Raw genomic sequence first — 13,088 nt, 5'->3', positions numbered from 1 at the left:
AATCAATTTTAACCTTTAAGAATACCCCTTTGACTTAGCTTCTATGTAGCGATTGGCAAAGCTTATTTTATTCACTTAAACCTTCTTTTCTCTCTTAGGCAAGGGATTACAAATCTCAAATTAGTAGCTCTGACAATTACTGCTGATAAGGTATTGGAAGATTTTATTTCACATTTGTCCATATTATGTGTTAGAAATAGCATTAACTAATATGAAAGTAGTTAAGTAGTGCCCACTTGACAAATCAGAAATAATCCTGCAGAGTTCTTTTTTCCTCATAAAAAAATGGATATGTCTCAGCTCCCCAGTAAAAAAAATATTTTTTAATCTTTATTTATTTTTGAGAGAGAGAGAGAGAGAGAGAGAGACAGTGTGAGCAGGGGAGGAACAGAGAGAGACACACAGAATCCGAAGCAGGCTCCAGGCTCCAGGCTCCAGGCTCTAGGCTCTGAGCATGAGCACAAAGCCCAACACGGGGCTCGAACTCAGGAACCCTGAGATCATGACCTGAGCCGAAGTTGGATGCTGAACTGACTGAGCCATCCGGGCACCCCTCAGCTCCCTATTTTAAATGGAGCATTGCAGGATTAAAAATATCTACAAGGGGGTGCTTTGGTGGCTCAGTCAGTTAAGTGTCCAACTCTTGATTTCGGCTCAGGGCATGATCTCACAGTTCGTGAGTTTGAGCCCCATGTCGGGCTCTGCACTGATGGTGTGGAGCCTGCTTGGGATTCTCTCTCTCCCTCTCTCTCCCACTCCCCTGCTCACTCTTCCTCAAAAATAAATAAACTTTAAAAATATATATCCACAAGAAAATGTTCATTAGAGGGACTCATACAGTTCTGGTACTGAGGAATTACATGCATCCTAAATACAAATTGTAGAATGAACACCAGATGTACAGTTTTTTATTCAACAGATTTGAAAGGTGGAATAGAGCATAATTTTATATGTAACATTTAAATAATACAGCAGTGGTCTTCATTATAAAATTGTTTTTGCATTTAGTTTTGTACTAAGTGTTTTAATCTAGCCACTTGATATAAAGTGCTATCTTATCCTTGTAGGTTTATATGACCTACTAAATTAATTGCTCTTCTCTTTTTCTTAGATGAAAAATCTCGTGGTTTATTCATTACCTATGATGGAAATACTGTATTCTTTGGAAGTATCTAGCGTTTCATATCTGGTCCAGTCAGGAATTAGCACAGTAAGTTGATGTGTATTTTGTACTTTATAATAAAAAAAATTAAAAATAAGCTAAGGGGTGCCTGGCTGACTGAGAAGAGCATTCGACCCTTGATCTTCGGGTCGTAAGTTTGAGTTCCACACTGGGTGTAGAGATACTTAAATAAATAAAAACTTAAAACAAACTAAGCATGAGTGGAACTGGTGTAATACCTGAATAGAGCTCAGGTTTATAACTATATTTGTTGTTACCAGAGGTTCTCAAATATACTTGCCCAAACCAAGTCTTCATGTAAGAAAAAGAAAAGCATATTAATCAAATGAAACCTGAACCATCTGCTTATTCAGTTTTCTTGTGTCTCCACAGGAAATATGAATGATAAGCAATTTGGGCGGAGGGTCATTGCTTTTACTGATTTATCTTTTAATTTTAATCTTTCAAAAAACATTTTACTACATTTGTTTCGTGTCCACACACAGATGCACACATATGCACACACACAGACACACTATATTTTTCCAAACTATTTGGAATTTACTTGCAGACATCATGGCCTGTTACCCCTAAATGCGTCAGCAGGTCTCTCCTGAGAATAAGGGCATTTTTCTATAATACCGGTATTAAATTTAACATTAATACAATACTGTTCCGAAATACACCATCCAGATCCAAATTTTACCAATTGTGCCTATTACTTTAAAGCTGTTTTTTTGTTTTGTTTTATTTTTGTTTTTTCCTTAATCCAGGATCTAATCAAGCATCATATATGGAATTTTGTTGTCATGGTCACATGGTCTACTATAATGTGCAATAGTTCCTTAGTCTTTTTTTTTTCAAGACATTGACATTTCCAAATCCTAGCCTGTTGTGTTGTACAGTGTCCCTCTATTTGGATTTGTCTGGTTATTGCATCATAATTAGACACATGCTGAGCTTTCTTGACAAGGATACCACATAGGTTATACTGTATTCAGCTGTGTCATGTTAAGGGGCTTATGTCCATTTGTCCTATTACTGATGATGATAAATGTGATTACTTGGTTAAGGCAGTTGTGCCAGATTTCTCCACTGTAGAGGTGCTTTATCTCCTTTGTAATTGCTAAGTAAATTCTCTGGTATTTTTTTGAAACTATGGAATATCCTTTTTTCCCAACAGTTTTTCACAGTGAGTTTAGAATCCATTGATGAATAATTCTCACCTAAACCAGTTGTTACCTTAGTAACCAAATGAATTATTTTAAAAAATTTTTTTTCAAAGTTTATTTATTTAGAGAGATACAGGGACAGCGTGAGTGGGAGAGGGGGAGAGAGAGAGAGAGAGAGAGAGAGAGAGAGAGAGAGAATCCCAATTAGGACCTGCGCTGTCATCACAGAGCCCCCTGTGGGGCCTGAACCCATGAAACCCTGAGATCATAACCTGAGCTGATACCAAGAGTCAGACGCTTAACTGACTGAGCCACCCAGGTGCCCCTAAAATGAATTATTTCTATGTTTCAGTTTTAAACTTTTTTTTTTTATTGTTGTAGGATACCATATACCTTTTGGAAGGAATTTGCAAAAATGATTCAAAGTAGGTCATATTTTGTTTTATTAAATAAGTCGTTAAATAGCAGCTAAGTTGCAATTTACTTATTAATACTATTAATTCATTCACCCTGAAAACTTTTTTCAGACTATCTGAAGATTCAGTCTCTGTTGTAGTACTCAGGTGTCTTACAGAAGCTTTACCAGAAAACAGGTAACTTCTCATATTCTTTTAAGCCTTACCCCTTAATGATAACCTTAAATTCCCTGATTAATAAAGATTTCACTGAAATTTGTTTTTCACTTCATCAGATTGAGTCGGTTACTTCACAAACACAGATTTGCTGAAGCCGAGAGCTTTGCTATTCAGTTTGGACTAGATGTTGAGGTAATCATGAATTCATTTGTTCATCAAACGAGCATTTCTTCATGTAGTAGAGACTGGGGAGACAGACATGTAAGGCGTAATTGCAATTTAGTATGATCAGTCCTATGATTAAGATATGACCGAAGTAGACTAGGAATTCAAAGGAGAGATGGAAATATACTGGGGCAGAAAGACTTCACAGAGATCATTTTATGTCAGATCTTGACGATGTTCCTGATAGTCCAGGGGAAGGTAGGGAATTCTAGGTGTAAGGACAGCATAAGTAAAGTGAGGGAGGCATACAGGGCTTCCAGGAACTCCCAGTAATTAGGTAAGAGTAGAATGTAGGTTATACGCACCATGCAGTAAAAGGAACTGATAATGGAGAACTAGGTGATCAGAGCATGGGGAGCCTTGTGTGTGTTGCAGAGGATTTAGGTTGTGTTCCGCAGGTGATAGGGAGCTAATACAAGTGTCCTGATTAGATTGTCACTTTGTAAAGCTGGAGAATTGTTTGGAAAGGGGCAGACTAGGGGTGTGAAGACCAGTTGGGAGACTGAACAGCTTTCTGTGGGAGACCGAACTAGTGCAGTGAGGTGGAGATGTACAAGAGGGAGGTCTGACATGAGAGGTACAGGGAAGGTGGAATCAGTGGGACTAGTGATCAAACATAGGGAGGGACAGATGTAGGGATTGGACTGGTGGGACTCTGGCTCAGCATACTTGTGGGATGGGGACAGCACTCCCTAAAATGAGAAATATGTGTGGAAGAGCAGGTAGTGGTAAAAGATGAAGGATCTGCTTTGTAAAAACTGGAAACGAGCCTTTCTGGTAGGAGGTTGTAGAGTGATCTTAGCTGAATTTAGAGGTAGGTAACAACAGGGGATGCCTCAGACCACTTGGGAAGAGTGTGTAGGGTAGAGAGATCTCATGTCAGGATGAGATCCAGGGGTACCAGCATGTGGGAAGTTGAGGAAGAAGGGCTGTATACATATTTGGGAAGAAATAAAGGAGGAAAACCACAAGAATGTATGATTATAGATAGAAGTCAAGGAAAGAGAAACTTTAGAGTCTAGTGCAAAGTGATCAACAGTTTCAAATACTGCAGATAAGATCAAGTATTAAGGGGCGGGCTCCTGGGTGGTTCAGTCGATTAAGTGTCCAACTTCGGCTCAGGTTGTTGAACTACTACTGACTCTTGATTTCAGGTCAGGTCATGATCTTAGGGTCGTGGGATCAAACCTGTGTTGGGCTCCATGCTTACAATTCTCTCTTTCTCTCTCTGTCTCTGTCTCTCTTCCTCTACTCCTCTCCCCTGCTTGCACTCTCTCTCTCAAAAAATAATAAGTAAATATAAAAATAAAAGATGACCACACAATTATGTTGCATGTCTAGTTTTCTAAGTTTGTCAAAGGTTCTTTAGCAGCTAGAAATAGCATGAGTTAGAAATACCCAAAACTTCAGGTTCCTTTTTTATAAACCAAATACCAACTTTGATTCTCTAATTCCGAAAGCTAAAAATGATTAATAAAGCATAGTTTCTCTACTTCTGTTTCTCCACTCCCTGAAAAACCTTCACTGATTTTTTATTCTGTTCACTTTTTAATTTTACTGTTATTTTTATTTATTTTTTTAATGTTTTATTTATTTTTGAGAGAGAGAAAGAGGCAGAATATGAGCAGGGGTGGGACAGAGAGAGAGGGAGACACAGAATCTGAAGAAGGCTCCAGGCTGTGAGCTGTCAGCACAGAGCCCGATGCGTGGCTCGAACTCGTGAACCGCGAGATCATGACCTGAACTGAAGTTGGACACTCAACTGACTGAGCCACCCAGATGCCCCAAATTTTTTTGTTATTTTTAAAGTAATCTCTGTGTCCAATGTGGGTCTCGAACTCACGACCCCAAGACTGAGTCACAGGCTCTACTGACTGAGCCAGCCAGGCACCCCCATTCGCTTTTTTAAAAAATAGTTATTGTAAAATTTTCAGATGTTCAAAAAGGTAATATAACACTCACATACTCATCACCCTACTTAAAAAAAAAAAAAAAAGATATTACCAATATAGCTTAAGACCCCTTTCTTTTCTTCCCAAATACATCATTCTCCTTACCCCAACCAGAAGTATCCATTATTCTGATTTTGGTGCTTAATACTCCATTAATTTCTCTATTTCTTTGGTTATATAGCTTTCTAAACAACTCACAAAATCGTTTTGCATGCTTTAAAATGTTACATTTTTAAAACAGAGGGGCGCCCTCCACCCTCTTAGGAAATATTAAGTCTTTACTACAATCAGGTTTTTCCTACATTACTCCCCGAGACTTTTCAAGACATGTCAATGACCTACCTAATCAACATATCCAACAGACATCTTCTAGTTTTTCTTGTTTTTTTGGGTTTTTTTGTTTTGTTTTGTTTTTTTGGGAGAGAGAGAGGAGAGGGATAGAGGGAGAGAGAATCCCAGGCAGGCTCCATGCTCAGTGCAGAGGCTGATACTCAGGGCTTGATCCCACAGCCCTGGGATCATGACCTGAATGGAAATCTAGAGTCAGTTGCTCAACCGACTGAGCCACCCAGACGCCCCTGTATCGTCCTCTTTTAAAAACCAGCTCCATCCCTTTGGAACTGCGTAACTTCAGGTGCATTCCTTACCCTTCCTGGAGTGTCAGTTTTCTTGACTGTATAATGGGAATATTAATATTCACCCTATAGAGTTAGGGTGAGGTATAAATGGTTGCTCAGGTTTTTATGAGAATTAAATGAGATAATTCACATAAGGCTACTAGTACCCTTAGTTAAGGACTCAGTGGTCTCCATAACTCTTAGTAATCTGGATTACCTTTTGGTCATCTAAGTGTTAGCTTCTTTACTGTTTACTCCTGGGCCAAATGAGACTTAACCCTTTTCAATAACAGTCTATTGCCTGCAGTCTAGAAAGTCATCCACAGGCATTATTTTGCTTCAAGTTGCTTAATGTAGCATTTCTAAATTACAGCTTGTTTACAAGGTGAAATCCAATGATATATTAGAGAGACTAGCCTTGAGTTCGGCGGACACCAGCGAGCAGACTAAATGGCAAAAACTCGTAGATGAAGCTAAGGAAAATCTACATAAAATCCAGGTGTGTTTTCCCTGTCATGTATGAGAGTATTCGGGTTGATGGATTGAATAACATTTGGTTGCCTCATTATGTCTGGTATTTCTGAACCAGGACGATGAATTTGTGGTGAATTACTGCTTGGAGGCTCAGTGGATAACCTATGAAACCACCCAGGAAATGCTAAATTATGCAAAAACAAGGGTAAGTTTTTATAACATTTGTACCTGATAGTTTGTCTCGTGCAAGATAAACCATCTCAAAAAAAAAGAATTGTGTCTCTATCATAGACCTGTTTTTTTTGTTTTTTTTTTGTTTGTTTGTTTATTTAATGTTTATTTATTTTTGAGAGAGAGAGCCTGAGCGGGGGCAGAGAGAGAGAGAGACACAGAATCCCAAGGAGGCTCCATGTTGTCAGCACAGAGCCCGATGTGGGGCTCGAACTCACAGACCTTGAGATCATGACCTGAGTCGAAGTCAGACACTCAACCAACTGAGCTACCCAGGCGCCCCATCATAGACCTGTTTTTAAAGTGCATTTTTACGCTGTAGCTTCCCCTCTGAACTTTGATCACCATTGCTAGTTTTATTCCTTAAAATTAAGGTGTAACACATGGGCAAAATGTTATGAGTTGTTTTCATAAAATGCATTATTTTTTAAAGTATGTCATTTCTTTATTGTTCACGGTTCATCTCAGAGTTCAGTGCAATTTGATAATTTGTTTCCTTTCACAGAAAATCCATCTTTCATGAAAAAACTAATATAGCAGATACTCTAACTGTGTTTCTTATTGTTCATCTTAGCTTTTGAAAAAAGAAGATAAAACTGTTCCTGTCTATTCTGATGGCTTAAAAGAGGTAATTACATTGGACTTAATTTGAGGGCAAATATGTACCTTTACAATATGTTTTTCAGTTCAAGATAGACCTATATTTTTTCAAGAGTGTTATTTTAACTCTTGTTTTCTTACTGAAAAATGGGAATAATAGTACTTATAGGGTTACTTTGGAATCAGATGAATTAATTTATATAAATCATTTTGTGTAGTGCCTGGCACCTGTTAAGCACACAAATAAATGTAAACTGTGATGGTGATTATCAGAGTAAAAAAGTATAATCCAGCTGGATTTTACCATAAGGCATTTATAAACCACTGGGAAAACTAATTTTGAAGGGCACCTATAGTCAGTGTGCCAAGTGCCTTCTCTTTTGCAGTTTTATTGCATTTAATGTGATTGGAAGTGTTTCCATTAGTCCACATTGTTTTTGTTTTGTGTTACATAAATGCAGTCCTATTTATGGGAATTGACCAACAATATGGGATGAAATGGGCATGTGTGTAAGACTTCTGAAACAGAATGCCTAATTTTTGGTGTTTTTAATTGTTATTGCTTGCAACTTTCAGATTATCAGATTATTTCTGTTTAGGTACTAAGGGCTCATGCAAAATTGACTACTTTTTATGGAGCATTTGGACCAGAAAAATTCAGGTGAAAAATTCCTCATTTTTCATTTTTAGATTATGAATTAGGTTTTAGTTTAGAGTGTCGTAAAAGATACAGTATTGCTTTGACTGAATGTGTTTCTGGGAATTGAGTGATGGAAAATACTATTTTCCTGATGAGTTTTAGATACTCTTCTGCACCATCTTTGGAAAACTGATAAATTTGAAAGGTGGGGCACCTGGGTGGCTCAGTTGGCTACGTATCTGACTTCGGCTCAGGTCATAATCTCACAGTTCATGAGTTCAAGCCCTGCGTTGGGCTCTGTGCTGACAGCTCAGAGCCTGGAGCCTGCTTCGGATTCTGTGCCTCCCTCTCTCTCTGCCCCACCCCTACTTGCACTCTGTCTCTCAAAAATGAATAAACGTTAAAAATTTTTTTAAAATTTGGAAGGCAAATTTAAATGCATATACCTTTGCCCTAGCAATTTCACTTCTGGCAATTGATTCTGTTAGATATACTAACACGTACACCAAGAGTAGCATTATTTACATGTATGAGGTGTACCTTAAAGATAAAACAAGTTACGGGGCGCCTGGGTGGCTCAGTTGGTTAAATGTAACTCAGTTTCGGCTCAGGTCATGATCTCACAGTTCGTGAGTTCAAGCCCTGCATTGGGCTCCCTTCTAACAATGCAGAGCCTGCTTGGGATTCTTTCTCTCCCCCTCTCTCAACCCTCCCCAGCTCAAGCTTGAGCTCTCTCTTAAAATAAATAAACTTTAAAAAATTTTTAAAAAAAGGTAAGACAACAACAAAGAAGTTTTATTGTTTTCCTTATGGCTAGTCAATCTACCTTTCCCTGCTAATTGCAATGTTATGCTAACAATCTGGCATGTATTTGTCTGTCTCTGGACTTTGTATTTGGTTGATTTTATATTCTTTATTCACCAGTATGAAATAGTCTTGATTAATGTAACTTTAGAATGTCCTATTATCTGGTAGACTAACCCTACTGTACTTTCCTTTTCAGAATTTGGGGGGGGGGGGGGCATTTTCTCATGTTTGTTTTTCTGTATGATGTTTGGAATGAGAATCAGCTTACCCAGTTTAAAGAAATCTTATTTTTATTGGGATTTTAAGTTTTTATTTATTTTTATCTTTTATTGGGAATGTGCTGAATCTAAGATCAATTTGGGGAGAACTAGCATCTTTCCAGTATTGAATCTTCCTATTTAAGGACAGTATGTGTCTTCCTACTCATTCTGTTCTTTTTTTATGTTCACAGCAGTATCTATTCAGTTGCTTTCGTACAGATTTTATACACTTTTTGTTAATTTTATTTTAAATTGTTTTCTACTGTTATAAATGGGATGTTTCATCATATTTTTGAAAGACATGAAAAGCTGTTGATTTTTAAAATTGCTTTTTAACCAGATACTTTATCAAATTCCTTTATTATTCATAATGTTTCAGTTGATCTAATTTTTTCCAAGTATATAATTATATATTCAAATAATGATAATTTTGCCTCACTTTTTCTCTTTACCTAATCTCATCAGTGCATATAGAGCAGTATTAAATATAGTGGTAATAGGTATCCTTCTCTTGTGACTGGCATTTATGGGAATCCTTATTTTGCTTTACAATTAAGCATGATAAAGGCTTTTAGTGTGTTTCTCTTTTTATCATTTTAAGAATTTTAAGGAGGGGCGCATGGGTGGCTCAGTCGGTTAAGCGTCCGACTTCGGCTCAGGTCATGAGCTCGCGGTTCGTGTGTTCAAACCCCGCGTCATGCTCTGTGCTGATGGCTCAGAGCCTGGAGCCTATTACGGATTCTGTGTCTCCCTCTCTCTCTGACCCTCCCCGTTCATGCTCTGTCTCTCTCTGTCTCAAAAATAAATAAACGTTAAAAAAAAAAAAAAAGAATTTTAAGGAAACATTCATCATCTATTTCTGAGCCTTTTGAGAGATAGAATGCACATGAACAGGGAGGGGCAGAGACAGAGGGAGACCCAGAATCCCAAGCAGGCTCCATGTTGTCAGCACAGAGCCTGATGTGGGGCTTGAACTCATGAACCGTGAAATCATGACCTGAACCAAAATCAAGAGTCAGATAACTCAACCAACTGAGCCACCCAGGCACCCATTTCTGAGCTTTAATCAGGACTGAGTTGGTCATACATTACTGGTTATAGCCAAAGACTAGAAATAACCTAAATGTTCAACTATGGGGGACTAGTTAAATAAAGAATAGTAAATCCATGTCATGGAATAATACATAGTCCTTAAAAAGAATAACATTTATGTGTGCTAATTTGGTATAAGCACCAACTTAATGTAAAATGAATTTTTCAAAGAACAGATAATATATAGAAAATTCTGATTTATTTTAAAATGTAAAATGGGGCACCTGGGTGGCTCAGTCGGTTAACCATCCAACTTTGGTTCAGGTCATGATCTCATGGCTTGTAGATTAGAGCCCTGCATCGGGCTCTGTGCTGACAGCTTGGAGCCTGGAGCCTACTTAGGATTCTGTGTTTCCCTCTCTCTCTGCCCCTCCCCTGCTCACTCTCCGTCCTTCTCTCTCAAAAACAAATAAACATTAAAAAAAATTTTTTTTAATACTTAAAATAATTGCTTGTTATGTAGTGATTATCTCAGGAAGGACCTAGAAGAAGACATATGGCTTTTGGAGAAGATAACAGGAGCTCTACAGGTCTGAGATAAGAAGAAAACATGCTTTTCACTGTATAATCTTTGGAACTTTTTTTAACTTTGAGGAAAAAACTAAAATGTCTAATGGTTTCTCCTTGCAATATATAACTTTAATTTTTTTTTAAACCACTAATTTTTTTCCTCTCTGACTTTGCAGTGGTAGTTCTTGGATTGAATTTCTGAATAATGAAGATGACCTTAAGGATATCTTTTTACAGCTAAGAGAAGGAAACCTTGTTTGTGCACAGTACCTTTGGCTTCGACATCGGGTATTATGTTTTGCGTTTTGTCCTTAGTGGCTTTATGGCTCCTGGGATAGGTGATTGAATCCGTTGTCTTCACATGGATGAGAAGGGTCACAGGTGTGAGTGGGTAATGGAATGTTTGATGAAAGTATCCTGATGATATTAAATTAGAGGTAAAGATACCTTAGAAACATATTTTATCTCATCATTCAAATCTAATTAACTCCTAAACTTAGTTCAAAAGGCAACATTTTGGGGCATCTGGCTGGCTGTGTGGGTAGAGCATGTGACTCTTGATCCTTGGGTTTGTGAGTTCGAGCCCCATGTTGAGTATAGAGGTTACTTAACAAGATCTTTAAAAAAAAAAAAGGTAACGTTTTATTACATGATTTATTGATGGGCTTTCTTAAGTAGTGTTGGTGGAGAGGGTGTTCCTGTTGCAGCTCAGATTGTGGGAAAGGATTGCCCATTAATACTGCTGCTCTGAATCCCTTCAATGTTGACAGATATACTTAGGTGCCAAAAGTGGTATCTTGGTGTGACGTCAATAATGGACACGTTGCTTGTTAGGATTTGTACTTTGACCTGCTGCTAAATTTTCCTTTCCCTGCCAGTTTCTCTCCACTTAATTTGTTAGTTGGTACTTGTTGCCATGAAAGCTCGTGGAGTTTGTGGCTGCCGGTGACTCACTGGTATAGAGCAAATCACCCTTAGTGCTTATAATTAAATCAGTACATTATTTCATAACAAGTCTTTTCCATTTTGGGAGGCTGTCACTTTAAATCTGTCTGAGAGGTCTTAATTTCTCACCCTGTATAATTTAGGCAAACTTTGAAAACAGATTTGATGTGAAAATGCTTGAGAACTTGCTCAACTCAATTTCTACACCAGTCTCTTTGCAAAAGCTTTGTCCATGGCTTAAAAATGATGTGATCCCATTTGTGAGAAGGGCTGTACCTGAAGGGCAGGTGAGTTACCTTTAGTATTTCCATTCTGGATCGTCCAAGTCCAGTCTTTGCCTTATGTCATAGTAAATTACACTAACACCAGTTAGTTCTTTACTGTCTCTGTTGAAAGATTACCAAGGGGGGTTTTAAATTATTCCAGTGATTGTCTGCCGAGTATTTTATTTTTAAGTAATGTGTCTGTTTCAGAAAATTCTGGCAAAATGGTTGGAACAAGCAGCCAGAAACCTTGAATTAACTGATAAGGTAATACCAGTATAATTTACACTGAACAGACATTTCAAACACTCCCAGTGGCTTACAACATCACGTTGCATGGCTTCTGTTACTCTTCACAGGCAAACTGGCCAGAAAATGGACTTCAACTGGCAGAAGTCTTTTTTACAGCAGAAAAACCAAATGAGTTGGTGTTGGTGTCCTGTTGGCAATGGATTTCCTTGGTATGATCTGGATAATGAATTTTTAGTAGTAAAGCACTCAATTTATATTAAAGAGTTTGTCTACGTGTACTTAGAAATACATCCATTTCTTAAATTTTCTGTTTATGAGTTTTTCTTTCATGTAGTTTTAAAATAAAAAAAGAAAATTTTTCTTTTTTTTCTTTCTGATTCTCCTGTCACAGCTTCAGCCTATTTTAATGCTCTGTTTTTCTCTATTGATCAAACCAAATGGGAAAGAGTAGATAAACATACTCCTAAGTAGTATAATTGGGATTTTCTGTATTGGCAGCATTTCATAGTCCTTTAAAAGAATGAAATTTATTAATGCATTAGGATTAGTTTTCAAAGACTTACTTAAACCAACAAACCACTCCCTGTTCGGATTGCATTTCTTAGATTTCTAATAGCCATTATGGCTTAAGTACCAGTGAATTTTTTTAAAGATGAAACTGAAAAAAATTCTGGGTCTTTTTTGACTGAAAAAAATAGCAGTGCTAGAAAGGGAACTAAGCTCAGAAATGCTGATGTTATGTTTGATGTTAATTTGAGGTTCATGAACTGAATAATTTGGCTTCTGAATTTTTAATTTCTTTTTCCCCTTAAGTTTCTAAAAACTAGAAAGCATTCATAAGTTTGTTGGGGTACCATAAATTCATTTATAAACTAATATGTGAGACATCCCCTTACAATTTCAACTTGGAAGTATTAAGGACTTAAGTACCAGAAGGTATGACTTTATATAAGGTCATAATATGCATTATGAAATTGCATTGATTCCTTAAATTTCTAAATTTATCAAAATACATACTGAACTTCCTCCTTTCTGACACAGCAGATTCTTGCCAGTAATTGTACTTACTGATTATATACTGTTAAAAATTAAATGGGAATTTTTTCTATGCATTTCAAGTATATTGATATATGTACATTTAATATATGATGTATATTGATCATTATAACAGATTTTTCCGTAGAAGAGATTTTTCTCTTGCTTATACTACTTTTGTCTTTTCTCTGTTGTCTTTTATGAATAGTGAAAATTGTGTTCTTGTATATAAGTTTAGGAAATGTTACAATTTTATATCTGATCTTGATCTGTATA

General features: G+C 37.1%; 1 protein-coding gene across 3 annotated transcripts in view; it reads left to right on the top strand.

Annotated features, from left to right (window-relative positions):
- Positions 1 to 13,088, top strand: part of KNTC1 (kinetochore associated 1) — a 73,885-nt gene that overhangs the window by 14,347 nt on the left and 46,450 nt on the right. For all 3 annotated transcript variants that reach the window (XM_047827288.1, XM_047827286.1, XM_047827287.1), the window contains exons 12-24: positions 99 to 150; positions 1,112 to 1,210; positions 2,716 to 2,759; positions 2,862 to 2,927; positions 3,026 to 3,101; positions 6,077 to 6,202; positions 6,293 to 6,382; positions 6,983 to 7,036; positions 7,608 to 7,669; positions 10,494 to 10,605; positions 11,406 to 11,549; positions 11,736 to 11,792; positions 11,885 to 11,986. In XM_047827288.1, coding sequence (XP_047683244.1) covers positions 99 to 150; positions 1,112 to 1,210; positions 2,716 to 2,759; positions 2,862 to 2,927; positions 3,026 to 3,101; positions 6,077 to 6,202; positions 6,293 to 6,382; positions 6,983 to 7,036; positions 7,608 to 7,669; positions 10,494 to 10,605; positions 11,406 to 11,549; positions 11,736 to 11,792; positions 11,885 to 11,986 — 1,084 coding nt within the window. The remainder of the gene's footprint in view (positions 1 to 98; positions 151 to 1,111; positions 1,211 to 2,715; positions 2,760 to 2,861; positions 2,928 to 3,025; positions 3,102 to 6,076; positions 6,203 to 6,292; positions 6,383 to 6,982; positions 7,037 to 7,607; positions 7,670 to 10,493; positions 10,606 to 11,405; positions 11,550 to 11,735; positions 11,793 to 11,884; positions 11,987 to 13,088) is intronic.

Source organism: Prionailurus viverrinus, chromosome D3, assembly GCF_022837055.1.
Source record: "Prionailurus viverrinus isolate Anna chromosome D3, UM_Priviv_1.0, whole genome shotgun sequence".
In the NCBI taxonomy this organism is placed as follows: domain Eukaryota; kingdom Metazoa; phylum Chordata; class Mammalia; order Carnivora; family Felidae; genus Prionailurus; species Prionailurus viverrinus.
This window is presented reverse-complemented; position numbering and strand designations above follow the sequence as displayed.